At 45.8% G+C, this 22,500-nt stretch overlaps 1 protein-coding gene across 2 annotated transcripts in view; it reads left to right on the forward strand.

The window, feature by feature from the left end:
- The window catches only part of gramd1bb (GRAM domain containing 1Bb), a 155,649-nt gene that overhangs the window by 92,384 nt on the left and 40,765 nt on the right, over nucleotides 1-22,500 (forward strand). For both annotated transcript variants that reach the window (XM_063205526.1, XM_063205525.1), the window contains one exon: nucleotides 15,151-15,367. In XM_063205526.1, coding sequence (XP_063061596.1) covers nucleotides 15,151-15,367 — 217 coding nt within the window. The remainder of the gene's footprint in view (nucleotides 1-15,150; nucleotides 15,368-22,500) is intronic.

Genomic DNA, 22,500 nt, shown 5'->3' on the forward strand with positions numbered 1-22,500 from the left:
CGTGAAATGCACTCCTGATTATATTATATTCAACTTTATTGTCATTATGCATGTACGTATGCAGGCTTCAAAACTGTAGTCATGGTTAAAATTATAATATATATATATATATATATATATATATATATATATATATATATATATATATATATATATATATATATATATATAGCTATAGACCCTACATACAGTATTGAGATTAGTTTAGATTGAACGTCATTATCATTAGCCTACATTTAGGGTGACATGCTAAATGCATTGTAACATCTGATCAGAAGCATGTCGAATCTAGTCAGATATCAGCCGCCCTATGTCAGTGCAGGTACACTTGTGAATTTGTACATATTTTAGAACTTGAAGTAGCACCAATATTTAGTTTTTACTTTTGTGTTATAATGGCCATTTGCTACTGTACCATCCGGTGTGGTTGTTGTCTCTGAAACCAAAGTTCACCAGTGCAATGTCAAGTGATTGCTAATTAGCCAACAGAACAAGAAAACAGTGGTGATGTGATCTGTGGTAATACACAATAATGTTAAGGTTTTTAATACTGTTCGTCCTTCACTTTGGGGAAAAGCAAAACTATTAAAGACTGATTATAAAACCATTAAATTATACAAACATTGGCATACTACTACAGTATGATCCCTAAACTCAGATTCAGACTCTTCAGTTCTGGCACACTCAACTTTGAGTCTTGTTTGCTGTGCTCAGCTGGAGTTTGGCGTCCCTGTGAGTGCCTCTTGATTGCCATGATGTGGCACCCTCCCTCCCATGCATGCATGCTACTGTAGCCGGCAAGGCATGGCATGTCATGCCGTGCACTCACTGAAGAGCTGTGCTGTGGGAGCCGGGAGCCGGAGGAGGGGGGATGGGGCAGTATATTTAGCTCAGCATACTCAATATTTTACACCACTCTCTATTGTTGCTATGGCGATGTGCATGCGGCGTGCGGTTTATGAAAGCGGAAAAAATAAAAACATTCCTTTGATGAGCAATTTTCCCTCCAAAATGTTGCTTTTTTTATAAGCCTTATTTCCTCATGCCAAGCACCACTGTCTGTCAGAAAGCAGCAAAGAATAGCATGTGCAAGACTTAATTATCATACAGATGTGTTGTTTGCTTTGTAAATCCCTACTAAGGTGTAAAAACTAAGAATTTTAATCACACCGGTAGCGATAGCATCCCCCGAAAGGTGAGGTGCTGCATACAATGGTGAAATCTTCCCCGGAGATGTCAGTCAGTCACTGTAGCATAAGGGAGTTAGTCAGCCGAGGACGACACTCATGTTCCTAGTCAGGACAACTCAAGCGTGCTTCCCTTTATCTCTTAGCAGATTTTTTTTTCTCTTCTCTCTCTCTCTCTCTCTCTCTCTCTCTCTCTCTCTCTCTCTCTCTCTCTCTCTCTCTCTCTCTCTCTCTCTCTCTCTCTCTCTCTCTCGCTCTTTCTAATTGTTTCTCTTCCTCCCTCTCTGTCTCTAACTTCCCTTATTCTAACTCATATTCTCTCTCTCTCTTTCTCTCTCTCTCTCTCTCTCTCTCTCTCTCTCTCTCTCTCTCTCTCTCTCTCTCTCTCGCTCTCTCACTCTCACACACACACACACACACACACACACACACACACACACACACACACACACACACACACACACACACACACACACACACACACACACACACACACACACACACACACATTCCTCCTTTACTCTACTTGCACTTCTTTTTCTCTAAAATAAAAGGCACAACAAAATCCCCACAACCCCCCTGCCAAAATTACAAGGGTTGCCATGGAAATATGCCGGCGGCACTCGGAGTAGCCTGGAGTAGCTGTGGAGTGGTGTGTGGTGTATTTGTACTGTAGTGTGGTGTGATGTGATGTGGTGTGGTGTGATGAGTCGTAGTGTGGCCTAGCTTGGTGTGTTGTAGTGTGGTGTATTGTATTGTGGTGTGGTGTGCTGTGATGATTCTTGCGTAAAGAAGAATGAGTTGTGTGCTGTGTTGTGTCTTAGATGTGTCTGATGTTGTGTTTTTTGTCGGAGTGTGGTATGGCAAAGTGTGGTGTCTTGTAGTCTCCTGTTGTGGAGTGGTGTGGTGTGTCATAGTGTGGTGTGGAGTGGTGTGGTGTGTCATGTTGTGGTGTATTGTATTCATGTGGTGTGGTTTGTGCTGTGTCGTGCCCATTTAGAATGAGAAAGGGCACATGCTGAAATGGCCACGAGGAGCACTGGCCATCCACAGTCTGGTGTGGTGTGGTGTGGTGTGGTGTGACGTATGGTGGTGTGGTGTGGTGTGACGTACGGTGGTGTGGTGTGGTGTGGTGTGACGTACTGTGGTGTGGTGTGGTGTGGTGTGTCATAGTATGGTGCGGTGTGTTGTAGTGTGATGTGGTGTAACACAGTGTGGTGTGGTGTGTTGTAGTGTGATGTGGTTTAACACAGTATGGTTGTGGTGTGGTATATTTTAGTCTGTTGGTGTGGTGTGGTGAGTCATGGTGGTGTGGTATATTGTACTTTGCTGGTGTAGTTTGGTGTGGTGTGGTGCTTTGTGGTGTGGTGTGGTGTGGTGTGGTGTGGTGTGGTGCGGTGTGGTGTGGTGCGGTGTGGTGTGCTATATTGTCTGCCAGTGTGATGTGGTGTGGTGTGGTGTGGTGTGTCGTAGTGTTATGTGTCGTAGTGTTATGTGGTGTGGTGTGGTGTGGTGTGTCATAGTGTCATGTGGTGTGGTGTGGTGTGTCGTAGTGTGGTGTGCTATATTGTAGTCTGCTCATATGGTGTGATGTGGTGTGGTGTCTCGTAGTGTAATGTGGTGTGCTATATTGTCTGCCCGTGTGATGTGGTGTGTGGTGATGTGTCGTAGTGTTATGTGGTGTGGTGGTGTGGTGTGATGTGGTGTGCTGTGGTGTCTCGTAGTGTGATGTGGTGTGGTGTGATGTGGTGTGGTGTGGTGTGGTGTGGTGTGGTGTGGTGTCTCGTAGTGTGATGTGGTGTGGTGTGTCATAGTGTGGTGTGCTATATTGTAGTCTGCTCATGTGGTGTGGTGTGGTTTGTTTGCGCTATGTCGTAGCCGTTTAGAAAGAGAAAGGACACCGCACGCTGAAAGGCTGAAAGGGCCACGAGGAGTACTGGTCATCCACAGCGCAGTGACAGTCTGCTTGATATTCACCCTGCCTCTTAGGCTTGTCCTCCGCACACCAGTATGGCGTGTTGTTTGTGTACTAGGACAGAGAGAGAGAAAGAGAAAGAAAAAGAACTTTTCCTCCATCGCACCACTACTAGCCCTCGTTTCTTCTCATTCTCTCATTTTGCCTCTGCGTTCTTCTCTCTCTTTTGTTTCTCTCGTTTGTTCTGTTCCCTCCCTTTTTTGTCTTTCTCTCGTTCTCGTTCTCTTTCTCTTCGTCAGGTCCATTCAGCATTCAGGCAGTGCTCTGTGCTGCTTGTTATGTTCTCCGCTCTCCTATCTCCTCTTGTCCTCTCCTGTCCTCTCCTCTCCTGCCCTCTCATATCCTCTTTTCTCCTTTCTTCTCCTCTCCTCTCATCTCCTCTCCCCCTTCTCTTCTCATCTCCTCTCATCTCCTCTCCCCTTGGCTCCCCTCTCTCCTCTTCTCCCCTCCCCTCCCCTTTCCTCTCCTCTCCACTCCCCCTTCTCCTCTTCTCTCTCTTCTTCTCCCATCTTCTCCTCTCCTCTCTTCTCCTCTCCTCTCGTCTCCTCTATCCTCTTCTCCTCTCCTCTCTTCTCCTCATCTCCCCTCTCCTCTCCTCTCTCCTCTCCTTTCCTCCTCTCCTCTCCCCTCCTCTCTCCTCTTCTCCCCTCTCCTCTTCTCTCTTCTCCCCTCTCATCTTCTCCTCTCTTCTCCTCTCCTCTCCTCTTGTTATATTCCTCTCTCTGCTAATGCCTGTAAGCCAGTAGGTGCGCGTATATTGTTGGACAGGTGGATGGAAGACAGCATGACGTGTGTGTGTGTGTGTGTGTGTGTGTGTGTGTGTGTGTGTGTGTGTGTGTGTGTGTGTGTGTGTGTGTGTGGTGGGGGTGGGAGGGGAGTAAAAAAGAAAGAAAGAAAGAAAGAAAGAAAGAAAGAAAGAAAGAAAGAAAGAAAGAAAGAAAGAAAGAAAGGAAAAAAGAAAAAAAGAAAGAAAGAAAGAAAGGTTGTATGTGTGTGAGTCTGCATATGAGTGTATGGATGTGCTGTATCAGTCTGAGCTGTCCGTGTGTGTTTCCGACCTGTCTGTTCCGGTCCCTGGCATCTCCTCAGACAGGCATGTCAAAAAGGCAGGTGAGGCCGGTCTCTGCTCAGACTGCGTGTGACATGAAAAAGGACTTAGCCCAGACCCTGTTTGAGATAGGCTATATGCATGGATGTGCGTGCGTGCTTGCATTTATATGTGTGGGTACATGTGTGCATACGTATGGGTGTGTGGGTGTGACTCTTTCTCTCTCTCTCTCTCTCTCTCTCTCTCTCTCTCTCTCTCTCTCTATCTCTCTCTCACACTCTCTCTCTCTCTCTTTCTGTGCAGTGTGCGTGCGTACCCGTATGCCCATGTGTGTCTGTGTGAGCACACTCGCTGCTACACCATGCCTCCTCCTCCAGACAGCGCCTGTGCTGGCAGAATACCAATGTGCTCCACTCCAAACTCTCCCATGCTCCCTGTCCTCCTAGCATGCATGTCACTCTCTCCCTCTCCCTCTCCCTCTCCCCCTCCCTCTCCCTCTCTCCTCCTCCTTCTCCCCTCGTCCAGCTATTTATACCTCGCCGTAGGACGCTAACATGTTGACATCACTCTCGCTCTAAGGCCTCGGTCGGTACTCTACTACACTCACTGCATTTTAATTACATCTATGGGTCAGACACATAACAACCCTTAGTCATTCAGAGACTACAGGTTAAGAATATATTGTGCTTCCACTGTGTAGATTACCTTTTAGGGCACATTTATGTATTCCATAGAGCTTGTTCTTACGTAAATGTTTTGAATGTTTTGTGGATGTCCATATTATATTGTGGGGTAAAACTGACAAAATATGGCAGAGGTCATATGTCACTACAAAACTTGCTATCTTTTACCAGTGAACAGTACTAAACAAGTTGCACATTTTTAAAAAACAAATGTGAAGGGCGCATTTTTAGGACTAAGGATTAAGCATGCCCATTATAAAGCAGGTTTAGACAAAATGTAAAATTATAGACGGCTTTACCACTTATACTTTAAATTCAAGTTCATACAGCTAAGAGTTCATAAAGTCTTAATGCTTGGCCATTCACATTTGTTCTTCACATCGTGGGCAATCTGAAAGAATCCTGTTTTATATGCATGCATCATTATAGCATCACATAATGTAGGCCTAGAATCTGAAACCTATTACGGTAGTGGCACATAGGAGGCGAAACGAGTGAGGCGAAGAGATGCGAAATTCAGTGACAGCTCAACCATCATCAGGTCGTTGCGGCGAATCAAATGGAATAGGACAGTTATATAGTTGATTTGATTGGGTCGCCGTAGGCGAATTTGCTCCTCATTTGCATAACATTAAACTTTGTGTAATGATATCGCTTCACTTTGTTCCTGTTCGCTTGCTTTCTCTTGCCTTCGCCTCTCTCATAGGAATGAATGGCGAAGTTCGCTTCGCTTGGCCAGATTCGTGTCAATGTGTCCCTACCGTTATTGTCATTACCTGGTTTCATCCTTCCTTAAATTAATATTGTACCTTACAGCCAGTTAGATTGATGTCGACAGGAATCTAATTACACATAAAACATGTGAATGAACAACATTGGAATCAAAAGCAATCCAAATGTATCTGCATCCATTATTATTATATAGTTTAATCATGGAGAGCATCGCAGGATGTATTTAGGTAAATAATAGGATCACAAATCAAACCAAACAGGTAGCAGTGGTTCATTTTACCCCAGCCCGGGGATTATTTGGACAGAATAAGGCACCGTGTACGCACATGGATGGCTTTTAGGATAATTGTGTTCTTTTTTTGCCTGGCACACATAATTAATGCAGGCTCCGTCCTTTCAGTCCATTGCCTGCATGTAAGATCCCGATCCAGAGGCTCTGTTGTGTTCTGCTCTGTTGTGTGACTCATCCCTATGTGTGTGTGTGTGTGTGTGTGTGTGTGTGTGTGTGTGTGTGTGTGTGTGTGTGTGTGTGTGTGTGTGTGTGTGTGTGTGTGTGTGTGTGTGTGTGTGTGTGTGTGTGTGTGTGTGTGTGTGTGTTTGTGTGCGTGTGTGCGTGCTTACATGCGTGCGTGGCATGTGTGCGTGTGTGTGTGCAGGTCATTTACAAAGGTCCTGCTCTGTGACCTGACATGCACCTGTCTTGTGTGTGCCGCTGTGCGTGTGTGTTGTCCCGGGCACTACAGAGTAAAAGTCACCACACCCCTAAGCCCAGAATGACCTATTCAAGACAGGAAGCTAATGGTGTTAGCACTGTGTTTGTCCGAGGCCCCAGGTGAAAGGACCCATTGGCTTGCTATTAGCCTTTGTCCGACTTGTGTTTGCCATGTTTTCGGGTTCGGCAGCAAGTTAATGTTGGTAATACCCCCCATTGTGTGTGTGCGTTTAGCCATCACCGTCATCCACTTTTGTCACTGTGCATAGGTAAACACTAAAAAAATGAGTGTTAATGGGCATGCAGAGTTGGAATGGGACCTAACTCTCCACAGTGCATTTTCACTGTTGTTACAGAGGTGGAATGCTGTAATGGTGGTTGACTTCACAACCAAAGTTCAACACTACCACAACATTGTCTTTAACACATGACAACTTGGTCATTCCCATTCTGGTTACAGCAAATTCATAATAGGGGCCATGTCCTAAAAAAGATTTTAAGAAATTAAACACAATCCTAGTTGTCCTTACTCTCCATGTGTTGAATGAACACAGGGTAACATTTTTGCTCTGTGTGCTATTTTCTTGCCCCCAGTAGACAGCATGTCCACATTCTCTTGGCCCTGGGGCGTTATAATCTGAAGAGTGTAATTGGCTTAGGGACGGGGTATTCCTCAGGGAGAGACGAGAAAGCCACGCTTACCGCCCCAGCGCTGTCCATCTGGAGTCGGTGGTCTCTAAGCCTCTGCACACTCCGTTTGCCAGTAGTATTAATCTTAAGAGAGTTTAATTTGACAATCTTCTAGTGTTTGATCGACCGTATTTATATATACAGTCAGGGAAGCTGACGGGGTGGACAAAGGGGTCAGTTGTCCCGGGCCCAGTGAGACAGGGGGCCCAAAGCTCAGTCTTCATTACATTGAAAGTATTAAGTGGGGAGCCCTTTCTTATGGCTTTGTCCCAGGGCCAGCCAATGTTGTCAGCGGCCTTGTATACAGTGTATGTATGTTTCTTGACTGACCACTGTCTGTGTGTACTGTGCTGTGCTGTCCTCTAGTTTCTACTCTCCTCTCCTTCTCGCCTCTTATAACCTCTCTTTTCCTTCACCGTCTTCTCTGCTCAATACATCTGCTACAGTACACTCTCCCCTGCTTTCCTCTCTTCTCTCTAGCTGTTCTTTCTTCCTCTCTCTCTCTCTCTCTCTCTCTCTCTCTCTATCTATCTATCTCTCTCCAGTGTCCCGTGTCTTGTTGCACTGTTAGCCTCCCACTATTGACCCAGCTAACTCCGAAATGGAAGGTCCCTAAGTCTCTCTCTGTGTCTCCCTGTGTCTCTTTCTCTTCGTTCTCTTCTCTCTCTCTCTCTCTCTCTCTCTCTCTCTCTCTCTCTCTCTCTCTCTCTCTCTCTCTCTCTCTCTCTCTCTATTGCATTGCTATAGCCTCTCCATATTGACGCCGCTAACTCTGGCCCAGTCAATGAAGCCGATGGCGGATGGCAATGTGTGTGTGGGTGTCAATGGGGACTGCGCTAGGCTAGGGTGGCTAATGGCCGTGTCTTTTGTGGCTGATTCTCATGACCTTCCCGCGGCGGTGAAGGGCGGAGGACAGTGGTTGGGGTTTATAAGGCAGAAGAGACTCAGTTCTGGTCCCCTGGATCTGCAAACTTGGCATGGAGATATTACGGGTCAGCACAAAAAAAAAAGATAAAAGAAAATTGAATTAAATGAAATGGCCCCCCTTAGCCCTTTATGCCTTGACCTTCTTGCACGAAAACCTCAGCAGATTCTGAAGTCTATTACTTGTATCACCTGTTTGCTTCATGAAATGAACCTCTCCCCTTACTGTACTGTAAGTTACATTTACAAGAGTGGAAATACAGTGTAATGTAAACACAATGTACAGTTAGCAGTTACATACATCAAGTCAAGTCAAGTCAAGTTGGTTTTATTGTCAATTTCTTTACATGCACTGGTCATACAAAGAATTTGAAATTACATTTCTTGCTTTCCCATGCAGACATAGACTAATCTAGGTAAGGACATAGACAATATAGACATAGACAGTACTCATACATGGACATAAGACAGTATGGACATAGACAGTGCTCATACAGACATTTAAAGTGCAAGACTGGACAACAGAAGACTTGTAAAAAAGGCTGGACTGCATTAATACACAGCACATATTACACCGATGATTTTAATATCGCCACGCTTATATTGCCAATGTTTCCTCTGAACATTCTTGAAATAGTAGGGTGCAGTGTCACTTCACCAAAGCACTTCAGCAACCTAATCCTTGGAAATACATGTTTACAGGTTTTAGATTACACTTGTGGAGTTGCTTGGGAACAATCACTGGTGCTGAACAAAAAAAGTAACATTTTATGGAAAAAAGTTTGCACAATCCTTTGGATTTTTTCCTCATAGGTTCTTTTTTTCCTTTTTATTCATTCACTGGCATGAATGAATGTGCAAACCTTTTTCCACAAAAGGTTTTAGGCTACAGTCAATATTTTTGATAGACCTTTGTTCACACTTGCTTTCATTTCATATAAGATGCTTCAAACATAGCAGTATTTGGCCATCCATGACCTTTAATAATCAAATTCCATATTTTGCACTGGCAATACAAAAAGAGGAAGAAAAAACACATGTATTAAGGGTCATAGGGCTATCTACTTGCACACTCTACTAGGGGTGGGCGATATGATGATATTAAATCGTGAATCGTGATATCAAGTACAAGATCGACTCGAATCTGCCAAAGTGGGAAAATCGTATAGGTCCTCAGTATAGGTTGTATAGGTTGCAGTGAGAATGTTCTCTATCAGTATCAGAGTTATGTTTTCTCACTTGTGTTGTTGTCTTCACTTTATTCTTTACATTATTGTATTCCAATTGTACACTTTATGAGAGTGTCATCAGTGTGTTAACATTTTATTGACTGCAAATTAAAAATTGCAAGTATATGAAAGTTGTTTTTTGTCGTTTTTATTTTTTGGTCGGAAGATCGTGATAAAAAATCTAAATCGAGATTTCATGTTAAAAAATCGTGATATGACATTTTTGCCATATCGCACACCCCTACACTCTACAATCTATTTTAAGAGTCAAACCACTGTCTACTATTAACTATCCACTGTAATCTACTATCTATGTACTATCAAAATCTATAAATCTATATTAAATCTATGGCTGCAAGTGAATGGAGCACACTTGCATCTTGCATTTTTCTTCCATTCAATCCCTACTGTAGTAACTCCAGTGTGTGGCTAAGATAAGGGTTACTGCAGTTCAGTTACCCATGGTAAACCGCCTGTGAAGTCACTGTGCCAGACGATCCTATGTAACGTGTCACCATGCTTACCTCACCGTGTGTGGGGCTCTCTCTCTTCTCAAACGTTACCTACCTGCAGTGTTGCCAGATGTGTCTGATCAAATCCCGCCCAAAGGGTGCTCAAAAGCCAGGAAGCGCTAAATTCCACCCAATTTCAACAAATTGCATTGATTTCTATGGGCATAAAACTGCAGAAAAAAACGCCAAATGGACACTTTTTCACGGTTTTACCCGCAGACTGCCATCCCAAGCAGCTCAATTGGGTTGGTAACCACCCAATCTGGCAACACTGCTTACCTGCCCACGTACAGTAATGAAGAACAGTACACACTTGAGGCTCGTCCACCTGGTGGCAGTACTTACTTAGTCAGATGAGAGTGAAGAGCCTACGTGTAAGCCATGCTGCCGAAAGCCAGGCCGCTATAGAGTGTAGCGGTAGAGTGGCACAGTTACTGCATGCCTGCTGTGGGCAGCCTGTGCTGGATTGGCCGCACTGCACATGATGTAAGCAGCCCTTGTGTAATGGTTGATAATGTGACCGGGTCAGGCCTGTGCAAAAAGCAGGCACCCCAAAGGGGGATGGATCACTTACTTGTACGATGGCCTATGTTCTCCAGAGATATGGGTGGTTAGTTAGGCCTGTGTTCTCCAAAAACCAGGGGTCAATATGGAAGGTTAGCAAGAGTTGTGTAAAGTAGAAGTAGAAGTACTCATGCGGATGCAATTACAACTCTTGTAGTATGGTATTGCAAACTTGAGACCATGTAATATCACACTACTAGTGTTGTAATTACATTTTTAAGTACTTCTACTTCCACTTTATACAACTCTGCTGGCGGGTCTGCAGGACCGGGTTTGGGATTTATTTTTTTGCATATGCCGATGTGTTTGCGTGTGTGTGTGTGTGTGTCTGTCAGTCCCTCTGCTTTCGAGTATTCCTTCGGTTTCTGTACTATGGGTAGATATCTGCGTTGTGTGTTTGGTCATGTGTGTACTGAAGCACTATTCGCAAAATTTGACATGCATGTGTATTTAGCCGTGTATGTTTTGTTGTGTGTGTGTGTGTGTGTGTGTGTGTGTATACTGTATGAATATCTGTGACTCATCAGAGGATACTGTGCCCAGATCTTTTGATAGTGCACTGCTCATCTACTCTACTCTACCTCCAGCAGTATCAGCACATCTCCTGTGACTGCCATGGTGCTCAGCGCCGCTCCCCCCGTACTGCGTCTCTCACAGCCCCCATGTTTTGACACAGTACAGCTGCCCACAGCAGGCCACAGGACACCTAGGATGCGTCAGCACCTAGCTTTCAATTTGGCCAAGGAAATACATATTCAGAACAATGCAGACAATAACGGCCGGGATATGATGGAGAGAGAGAGAGAGAGAGAGAGAGAGAGAATACTTTACTGTATAGAATACTTGTACTGTATAGAGTGTTGGGCAGTGTGATTATCCCTGGCATCTGATGAACTGTTCACATCCACAGAGGGAATTCTGTGTGTCTGTGCGTGTGTGCGTGCGTGTGTGTGTGTGTGTGTGTGTGTGTGTGTGTGTGTGTGTGTGTGTGTGTGTGTGTGTGTGTGTGTGTGTGTGTGTGTGTGTGTGTGTGTGTGTGTGTGTGTGTGTGTGCGTGTGTGTGTGTGCGCGTGCGTGTGTGTGCGCGTGCGTGCGTGTGTGCGTGCGTGCGTGCGTGTGTGTGCGTGCGTGTGTGTGTGCTTGTGTGTGTGTTCGCATATAGGTGTTTCTGTGTGTGTTTGTGGTGGTGTGTGTGTGTGTTTGTGTGGCAGTCCGTGGAACAGTAATCTTCTATGTCTCTCTCCTGTGAGACTCCTTGCAGGAGAGGAGAGGAGAGGAGAGGAGAGGAGAGGAGAGCGGAGCTGTGTAGTGTAGTGCAGTGCAGTGCAGTGCAGTGCAGTGTATTATTGGGTAGTGGGGGTAATTCTTCAAGCCTATTTGCAGTGACATAATGGGATTACCCAGTAGCTGTCATGTAAACACTGGGCGTGGCTGCTGGACCGCTCAGGTAGACACAGCTCCCAAGGATTGTGGGGCAAGCCCACATTAGGCTCTAAGACACAGAGTTCTCTCTCTCTCTCTCTTTTTCTCTCTCTCTCTCTCTCTCTCTTTCTCTCCTTCAGTGTCTTCTCTTTGGTTTAGGTAACATGTTTGCGATTGCGCGTCGCAAAACTCGACTCGACTGGCTCGAGGGTGCTTAGTTTTTTGTCCAGGCAACCATGTGAGCACGGCTTGTGAAGGGACACCGGCAAGCGAGGTCTGCTTTCGATGCTCTCCGAGCCATAGCGACACGCTGCATCGGATCGAGTCGAATCGTGTGTTTCGGTTCGTTCGTTCGGCAGTCGGTCGGTTGGATTGGTGCTGTTTTTATGAGCGTTATGAAGTCCCCACGTCTTGCGCGGCGGGCCAACATGGCGGACCCCGAGTTTGGCGAGCGCCGTAGCCGGCACCGGAGGCGCATGAGCGGCGGCATGCTGATGAGCGACCTCCTGGTGCTGCAGTCCATGAGCGAGAGCCCGCCGCAGCCCGCCGCCCCGCACACCTTCCTGGCCTGGGACCTGCTCTTTCGCCAGTCCAGTATGACGCACCTGTACTCGTAAGTAGTGCTCGGCTTCAGCGCTGCCAGATTGGGCGGTTTCCTGCCCAATTGGGCTGCTTAGGATGGCCGTCTGCGGGTACAAATGGCATTTAGCAGAAAAAACACGCCCTAGAAATCAAAATAATTGAGCGAGATTTAGTGCTTCCAGACGGGTTTTGCGCAGTTTTTGCGCTGGAAATCATCAGCCTCATCTGGCAACCCTGCTCGGCTTAGAAGCAGAGGCAAGAGGCTGAGGCCAGGCTTGGAAAGGAACCAAAGAACGGGGCATGTGGCTTGGGGCTGTGCGTGGCACAGATTATTACAAGTTATTTTGGTGGTGCCACACTTACAGGTGTTACACTTGTATCATACGTGGTTTAAACTGGTTTGGTGTACACCTTTTGAAGCTGACGTAGAAGCTGGTGAAGAGTTGATCTTGTTATTTTGGTCAGGGGGGTTTGGTGGGGGTTATTTATGCCCCACACCTGGCAATCTAGTTCTTGGTCCTGGTCTAAATAACCAAATGAAGCTCAATTTATCTTTGACTTTGACTTGACTTTGTTTAATCCACTGGATAAGGTAACATAAATAATGAAACATGGCAGTTAGTAGTCACATATTCTCAGTTATGAAGCTCACTTTGTCTTTGACTTTGACTTGACTGGGTTCAATCCACTGGACAAGGTAGCACAATGAAACATGGCAGTTGAGTAGTCACATATCCTCAGCATGTATTGATACAGTGCAACAATATATGCTGAGACTCCGTACAGAATAGACAATTGCTCCTGTGGACGGTGCTGCTATTCTGTGGTGAAAATACAAACATTGCTTGCATTATTCCACATTACTCCAATCCACAAGAAGACGTATTATTATCCACACAGATAACCCTGTAGAGACTCTTCAAATGACTGCACTTGCGGGTGAGTCATACATGACGTTGCCATGGTTTCCTTGAAAATGCCTCGACATCTTTCTGTAGATTCCCCCTCTCCTCTCTCAGCATTCCGTGCTTCAACCCTCTGTGCTTGAGCTGTGCAGTGAAATGTCAATGTCCAGGTGCTCTTGAAAGGAGATGGGCAGATACTGCTGTATTTGGGCGAAAAGAAGACCCCCCCCCCAAGGCCCTCAGGATGCAGAATTTACCTTTTATTGAGTGGACACTGACGCATTGACGCGTTTGCCCAGTAGCCTATATTTTGCAGTGTTTATTCAATACGTACATAGTTGACTTTAACACCTATAGGATTGGTCCTGCTCTCTAAGTTGTTGAATTCACACTGCAATTGCAATTGACTGTGCAGAGTCAAACGAGTCTGTGTCAAGATGTGACCGGAGTCAACCCTATGCAAGTCGACCCTGAGCTTGAGCTCAGCTGTGTCGTTTGTGCTGTGGCAGCCTGGCATAAAGGGCAGGGATTTGGCCGCCATTTTGGATTGTGTCAGTGGATTGTTGTGGATCTAGAGCACGATGACGAGGCAGAAGCTGGAGGTGCGAACCTGATGAAGCATTAATGCGAAACGTGTACTGTATGCAATCACAATAGTCAGCAAAAAAGACTTACTGTATACTGTAGCTGCTACCAGTATAGAGTGGTTGTTCTGACTTACCGGTATGAGTTTGAACTTCAGCATTGTTGAACATTGTCATTGTCTAGTGCAGTGATTCTCAACTGGTGGGTCGGGACCCAAAAGTGGGTCGCGGAGGGTTCCTGGGTGGGTCGCGGAGCTGTGATGCAATGCACTAAAAATGACTATGATGTCGACGACAGAGTGAAACATGGTTAATAGGCCTTTTCCTCTCCACTACTTCGTAAGACACATTGTATATCAGCATACAATGCAAATAATAATGCATATTATGAAATGCATGGTAATATTTTTTTATTATTATTGGAAGAATCTGACGGTGCGCTACACAGTTTGGGTCACAACGTATTAACCATGGGAAATTGTGGGTCTCAAGACTATTCCAGTTGAGAACCACTGGTCTAGTGCACCTGGAAAACAATGCCATAAAGGCTACGTTTACATGATTGTTTCAATTCTGAATGCCGAGTTTGCTTCAATCTTTCATTTAATTCCAAATTGTGAAGTGTTTACATGATGTTTTCAAAGTGGAATTAACCTTTATTCAGAATTAAAGTGAGTTCATTCGGAATTAAATGTCTCATGTAAACGAAGTGACTGACCATGTTATAGACGAGCGAGTGTGAGTCCTTTTGCCGCACATCCTCTGCACCTGGGATTTGATGCTAAAGGGGAAAAGATGAGTTCATATTGAGATTATCACTCTAGAGAGGAACAGAGGGCGTATAATATCGCAAGAGTGGTGTTTGGTGCCTTATGAAGATGATGCAAACCAGTTGAACAAAGATGAAACCTATCCTTCAAAAGAATGATCCCACATCCTGAAGGTTTTATTTGATGTCTTAGCTCAATGGAGTCTTCTTATTGGGTAGTGTCACTGTGTGCACTGATCATTAATAGCCATCTGTCTTTCTTCTCTCCCTTGCTGTTTCATCTTCCTCAACCTCTCCATCTCTCCATCTCTGGCTCTATCGCTCATTCTTGTTCTCTCTCTCTGTCTTTCTGTTCTCCCTCCTTCGCTATCTGCTCTCTCTTTTTTCTTTCTCTGCTCTCGCTCTTTTCTATTATCTTTTCTCTCTTTTCTCTCTTCCTTCTGCTTTCTCGCACCCCTTTCCAACTCTCTCTCTCTCTCTCTCTCTCTCTCTCTCTCTCTCTCTCCCTCTCTCTTTCTGTCTGTCTCTCTCTCTCTCTCTCTCTCTCTCTCTCTCTCTCTCTCCTGTCCTCCTCCACTCCGCTCCTCTTTTGCTCCCTCCATTCCACTCCCACCATCACCATCTCCATCCAGCACTGCCAGTAACTCGAACCGGAGCACGCCCGCCTGCTCGCCCGTCCTGCGCACCAAACGCTCCCGCTCGCCGACGCCGCAGGGCCTGGAGGTGGACGCCGCCATGGTGGAGAAGGGATCGGACCAGTCCTCGGACAAGTCTCCTTCCACGCCCGAGCAGCTGGTGCAGCGCTCGTGCTCGGTGCAGACGGCACGCAGCAGCGGCAAGAACTCCAAGGTGAGCCTTACGACCGACAACCGACAACCGGTTGCGACTGCGACTCCTGCTGCTCCACCACCCCGGCCAGCAAAGCCAAGCCAAGCAACCCCTCATGTACTGTATGCCTCTTCCCCTCTCTCTTGTTTTCTGTCTTTCTCTCTCTCTCTTGCACCCCACATCTCTCTCTTCTTTCCTGTTTTTCTGGCTCACCCTTCAACCCTTAAACTTGTTCAACATCTCTCTCTCTCTCTCTCTCTCTCTGTCTCTCTCTCTCTCTCTCTCTCTCTCTCTCTCTCTCTCTCTCTCTCTCTCTCTCTTTCTCTCTCTCTCTCTCATGTTCCCCCTTTCTGACCCCTTTCAACCCTTCCATCAAACAAGCTGATGCCTGGCACACCCTTTATCTCTCTTTTTTTCCCTCTTTCTCCTTTTCTCTACATTCTCTCGTTTCCCCCTCCTCCCCTCAGCACCCATCAAAAGAAGAAGATGCCCAGTATCCTGTCTCACAACTCCTCTATCATTCCTCTCCTCCATTGTTCCTCTCCTTCAACCCTTCCAACAACCCACTGCCCCCCCCCACCACCACCACCACATCTTTCTCTTTCTCCTCCCTCTCTACCCTCCCCCACCCATCCACACCCACACCTGTTTTAACAACTGTCACCCCTTGCAAGACACAGACACCCACCAAACCATCTCTGTCTTCCTCTTATCATTATGTGTACTTCCCCCCTCATTTCAACCTCTCAACCATTCCAGCAAGTGCAAGTGGACACTTACCCTTTCTTTATAGCTCACCAATCCACCATACCCCTTCAACCCGTCCAACTCTCTCCACCCTCAACCCCTTTCTCTTCCTGAGCCCCCCCGCCCAACAAAAACTCAACGTAATGTCATCATGCCCTAAACTTCACTTTCTTCTCCATCTCCATCACCTTCCCCTCACTCCCCCCAGGTGTGCTCTTTCACTCCATACCAAACCATACCCAAACCACTGGTCGCATGCCTCCTCTCATCCCCTTACTCATTTACATCATTCTTCCAGAGAGCTACTCAATAGAAAGTAGCTATCACCCACTCAAATCACGACCACATTCTCCCAAATCGTCTCAAATTCAAGATTTAAAAGAGTCATTCATAGTGCAAACAAGATAAAACTCCCAGTGCTTGACACCGCCCCTCCCCAGTTCCCATCGAAAGTGCAACACTGATAAAAGTACTATCCGTGCTTCACCTCCCACCCCCCATCCTTCTCATGACTAAATAATCAAGCTCCCCGACCCCATCAATAAATAGATCAATAAACAACCCAGTGTAAATATCAGAATCTTACTCATGTCATCCAAATCATCCATAACGTTACCAGAGTAGTTAGGTCTTAAGATTACTCTCTGAGAGCAGCTTCAAAATGTTGAGGTCAGTCCAGCTACACTTCCAACTGCTGGGGATTATTGGGGTGGGAGGTTGGTTGCCTGGTTACCACCATACATGTCTAATGACAAGTTTCAGATCTGAATGATTGTGTAGAACTAAAGGCAGTATGGGAGTTCCCAGGCAAGGAGGTTGGTGCTCACAGGGGATATTCATCCATCGCTAAATGCTATCTATTTAATAGATTGTCCTGCATGTTGTGAAATATAACCACATGGAATATTTGCTAGTGTATGCATATACTGTAGCCATAGAGGCGTTAGACACCATACAGTGTTGCACTAAAAGGGTTAGCAGCAACAAATCTACAGTGGGAAAAAAAAACATTTTTAGAGCTTTGCTATAAAACAAAAAGGCGTTCGCTAAGCACATTATGGAGGCTGCTGCCTGCTGCTTTGCTCCACAGTTTCTCTAGTGGACCTCTCAGGTACTAACTCACATTTAGTGCAGGTTCTGTAGCCCTGCACGCCTGGCTGCCGTTTGTTGTGTCGATATGAGCTAACTGTCGAGCTGAGCTAGCAAGACGTCACAACAACGTAATACAGTAGCGCCCCTAGGGGTTAGGGTTTGGGTTTTGAGCTGTGTGCAGGGCTAGATTAAGATGGCCTGGGGCCCCTAGGCTACAGAGTGCTGTGAGGCCCCTCCGAAAGGCAAATTTTATGACAAATATACATAGATAGTGACATGATTGGCAATTAAGGATAAAATACCAACTGTACTTGACATGATAGATGAATTCTCCAGTATTGCATTTTGTCACAATTCTTATATCTCTCCTTTTGGCAAATCAGGGGCCCCCTGCTAGGTGGGGGCTCCTAGGCTGCAGCCATATCTACCGTAGCCTGTGTGTTAATTCGGCCCTGGCTGTGTTAACAGCCTAGTGGTAGCTCATCTCGATGATGCGGCACATCACGACAGACCAGCGGGCCTGCCAGCAGCCTGTTCGATTTTTATTGTGACCCTCACACCACCACAGTCCATCCTCATAGACACATACAGTAGAGTAGTGGCAGACGCAGAGCCAGGAAATCTTCATCATCAGGGTGTGTGTGTGTGTGTGTGTGTGTGTGTGTGTGTGTGTGTGTGTGTGTGTGTGTGTGTGTGTGTGTGTGTGTGTGTGTGTGTGTGTGTGTGTGTGTGTGTGTGTGTGTGTGTCTCTGTCTGTCTGTCTGTCTGTCTGTCTGTCTGTCTGTCTGTCTGTCTGTCTGTCTGTCTGTGTGTGTGTGTATGGGTGTGGGTGTGGGTGGGCGGGTGGTCAAGCAGAGCTAAGGTGGCCATCAGTCAACAACTTCATTTAGCCTGTGAAATGTGTTCAGCTATAACAGCACCCTAAATTCAAATAAAAGCTTTGCGTACTTAAAACCGATAAATAACTACACACACGGAATTGCTGATTCGTAGACTTGCTTTTATGCTGCTGTTATATTTGGGGATAATATAGATGTATGTCTTATGTGCGTCTACATCATAAATGTATTTGTATTTATTGATCTCTATCTAGAATGTATGCATACAGTGCAACTCAATTCAATACAGAGCTCTGAGCACTTTGTGGTCAGTCTTTCAAGGACAGTCCATTTTTAGAATGGATATGTACACCTTCATTGACTACATTGTTTCTTCCATGCTCAGATTACTGTAGACTATCCACAGATAAATGTGTGTGTTATTTTGGGACTCTGTACAACATAGGGCTGTAACGATACACTCAACTCACGATTCGGTTCACATCACAATTTTTGACCTACGGTTCAATATATATATTATTTTTTATTTATTTTTATTTTTTTAATGCATCGTTTAGGTAGAATAGCTTACAAGAGGTTATTAATAATGTTAAAATAATAAATAATAAGGATATTGATTTGAATCTTGGAAGCACCATCACACCATATCATGTGGTTGCTTTCTGGACTGAAAGGTAACAGAACTTTGAAAGGGCGTATCACGATACTGCCTTCTTCTTCACAGTATCGTGACTGCATATCACGATTTCTCGATTTGATACAATATTGTTACAGCGCTATTACAACAACATCAATGTTGCCATTTCATGCACCGTACCAGAGGTAGCCTTAGGCTAGTTTACTGCTGTCCGAGGAAGGACTGATCTGGCCTACTGATCTGTCAGGGTCAAAGAATTAGCCAATGAACTGCGAGAGCCATAGAAACATAGCTGTGATGTCAGTTCACAAATGTCCAGTAACTTACCGTAATCTTACTGTAGCCTATTACGCAAGACCACCACACATACCCTGACCCCTCTCTCCCTCTGTTTATGTCCATGTAACTCTTCCTTCCTCTCTGTCTTCCTCTATCTCTCTTTTGCTTTGCCAGTCTAATTTTTATATCTGTCCATCTCTCTCACTCTTTGCATCGTCTGAATCTTTCTCCTCCTTTGTCCTCTTTCTTTCTTTTTTTGTTTTTATGCTCTTTTCCTAAACCGTCTACTCCTTTTTTATATATTTCTTGCCCTCTTCTCCCTGTTTTTCAGTCTCAAATCCATTATGCTATTTCTCTTAACTTTCCTTCTCCTTTCCTGGGAAAGTAGTTGTCCCATTACTTTCTTTTACTCTTCTCTCGCTCTCCCTCTCCCACCCACCATTCCATTTCTCCTCCCTTCTTCCCTTCACAGTCCCCTCCTTTGTCTCCATGTCCTTCATTCTCTTTCTTCCTTTCTTTGTTTTTCTTCTTTCTCCATCTCTCAAGCCCTCTTCATGGTCCTTCCCTCCTTGCCTTCTTTCTCTCACCCATCATTCCGTTTCTCCTCCCTCCCCCTCCTCCCCTTTCTACTCTTCTTTAATGCCTGTTCCATCACCTTCTTTCTTGTCTTGGTCTCCCCCTCTCCTTCTCTCCTTTCCCGTCATTCCATTTCTCCTCCCTTCTTTCTTCCCTTTTTTTTTGTCTTCTTCTCAAGTGCTTGTCCCATCATCTGTTTCTTCCTGGCCATTGTCTCTTTGCTGGTGCCTCTCTTACTACTGTGGCACGTGGTGCTGCTTACGCTGATGTCATGTTGAAAATGTCTCTTGACTTGAAAAAAAAACTGATGTTTGGTTTTGTTCTTTTTAGCTGTTTCTCGTTTTCTTGGCATTTTATGTTTTTTGTTGTTGTTTTATTGTTTTATTTTTTTGGTTTTTTTATTTATTTTCTTTGTTCTTCTCCTGGTGCATGCTAGTCTCACAAGCGACTGTCCAAAGTAAGCATCTCTCTCTTTTCTGTTTCTTCACGCACAGCACTCGTTCTCTCTGCCCCCCCTGTATATCTCCCTCTCCCCTTCCCCACCTCCTTTTTGTGACTCTTGTCTTGTGAGCTGTTATGTGAATCTCCCCCCTCCACCCTGTGCCCTTTTGCCACCTTTCCTTTTGCCTTCGACCTTGAAGCCCCAGCATCCATTTTGTTGATGCCTCGTTTGTGACCTTTTGACCTTTGAAGCCCCAGCATCCATTTTGTTGACGCCTTTATAATTTCTTGTGCCCTTGCACTGCCTGTTCCCCCGATCCTAATTATCTACACAGAACACATAAGAATATATGAATATATAAGAATATAAGAATATAATATCACAATATTGACGTAGATATGCATCACACACTGTACTGTGAAATGAATATATAAACGCTAACGTGAACACATACACAGATACATAGGCTCTCACATTAGTAGATACAGTTGTCTACACACAGATACAAACTCTCATGAAACCTGTACTCTGCATAAATGTCTATCTCTGTGCTTGCTTTTTGAACTGTGTGTCACACTGAGTCTGCCTCTTTCCCCCCTGTAGTCTGTGTGTACGTATTATTGCCTGATGCCCCGATCTAATTATCCTGCAGCCTGGAAACTAGCCTTGTACTGTGTGTCACCTACAGAGTCCCATAGTGTCACTAGTGTGCGACAGCAGCGTCAGTGGTGGTGGCAGGCCTCTCTTTCTGTCTCCGAGGGCTGGCATCTAGACTAGAGCATGGCCTGCGCCACCTCTGTTGTCGTCCACAGCCCTCTGTGCCAGAGCTGTGCAAGTGGCAGTCGTGCTAAGCTAAGCTAAATCTAAAGCTAAAGCTAACGTAAGACACTGACTAAGCCCAGTTTCCACGGTTCAGGTCTCTGTGTAGCTATTAGGGGGGAACAATATAAAACAAATAATAATATTGATGTAAGAGTGCACTGAAATCAGGACTATCCGTCTGGAGCGATTCAAATGGGCCTGGGGGCTTTGCCAATTGCAGCTTCCAAGCCGTCGCGCCTGAACTCTGGGGTGCCCAGCCTGGTTGCCCGTTCGGTGACTTCCTTCAAATCAGGAGACACAGCAGCGTTAATAAATAAATGAAAAGGGGTTTTGTGCCTGAGAAGTGGCACAGACAATATGTCATTAGAATATTAATTCATATTGGAGATCCTTTGTCGTTCCATTCACAAACATAAACGCGACCACATAAACAAACACAAGATGTGAACCTCAGCGTGGAAGGAATGTATAGCACATTAGACAGCCTGCCTAATTGATCTCCTCCTCCTCCTCCTCCTCCTCCTCCTTCTCCTCCTCCTTCTCCTCCTCCTCCTCCCCCTCTTTCCCGGAGCGTGAGCAGGTGTTGCCTGCTGGGTGCTGAGGAGCTTTAGCTTCAGCTCGGGGAGGGATTAGCGGCCGCTAACCGACGAGGCTGCACAGCAGCACCAGAGATTCTTTAAGTATATAGAGATATGGGCCAATAGAACCTCTCTCTCTCTACTCTCTCTGGCAGCACGGCCCGACAGCCAAGGCCGCAACACATAGCCTACAACGCATAGCCTACAACGATAGCTTGCAGGGCCGCTGCACAGCTTTGGTCGAGGCCCAGGACAAAGTCCTCCGAAAGGACCCCCCACGCAATACATTCACTGTATACCGAGGACCCAGTAATGGGCCCCCCCATCTCCCTACGCCCGGGACAACTGACCCCTTTGTCCTCCTTGTCGGCTTCCCTGTTAGCCTACCCCACATCGCCACAGTCTGCCGTCCGCCGCCCCTACGTTGTCACAGCGAGGTGCAGCCGTGACATAAGGGCCACCCGGTAGACTGAAGATGGCCACGCTGCCTTATGGTCTTGCTGGCCGAGCAGTCGCCTCCTTAGGAGGGCGTGCAGATTGCACAGGGAACAGCAAGCACCTTGATGACGTGCAGTGTGTTCCCTTTTCCTTAGCAGGTGTCCTTTCTCCGCTCTCGTTCTTTCTTCCTCAAGCACCTCCTTTATCTACTGTGCCTTTCTACTTGCCTTGTCCCTTATTCTGTGACTCTGCGGCATTCCTTTTTGTCATTTTCCACCTCCTCCTTACCCTTCTCTCTCTCTATCTGTCTGTCTGTCTGTCTGTCTCTCTCTGTCTCTCTCTCTCTCTCTCTCTCTCTCTCTCTCTCTCTCTCTCTCTCTCTCTCTCTCTCTCCCTCTCCCCCCTCTCTCTATCTCTTTCTATTGGTGTCACCCATTTTGTTTCACATGTCTCCCTCCCTCCATCCATCCGGGAGGAGACTGATATGGTGCATCAGTTCACTCCTGACCCACCTCTTACAGTAAGCTGAGGCACGTGGCTCTCTGAGGCAGTGCAGAGGTGCTGTGGAGCCAGATAGTAGGGCTGTAACGATACACTCAACTCACGATCGATTTGTATCACGATATTTGACATACGGTTCGATACACCCCACGATTTCACATTTGCCAACAATATAAAATAAAATCATGTTGTAGTTTATAGGT

Source organism: Engraulis encrasicolus, chromosome 8 (assembly GCF_034702125.1).
Source record: "Engraulis encrasicolus isolate BLACKSEA-1 chromosome 8, IST_EnEncr_1.0, whole genome shotgun sequence".
Classification (NCBI taxonomy): domain Eukaryota; kingdom Metazoa; phylum Chordata; class Actinopteri; order Clupeiformes; family Engraulidae; genus Engraulis; species Engraulis encrasicolus.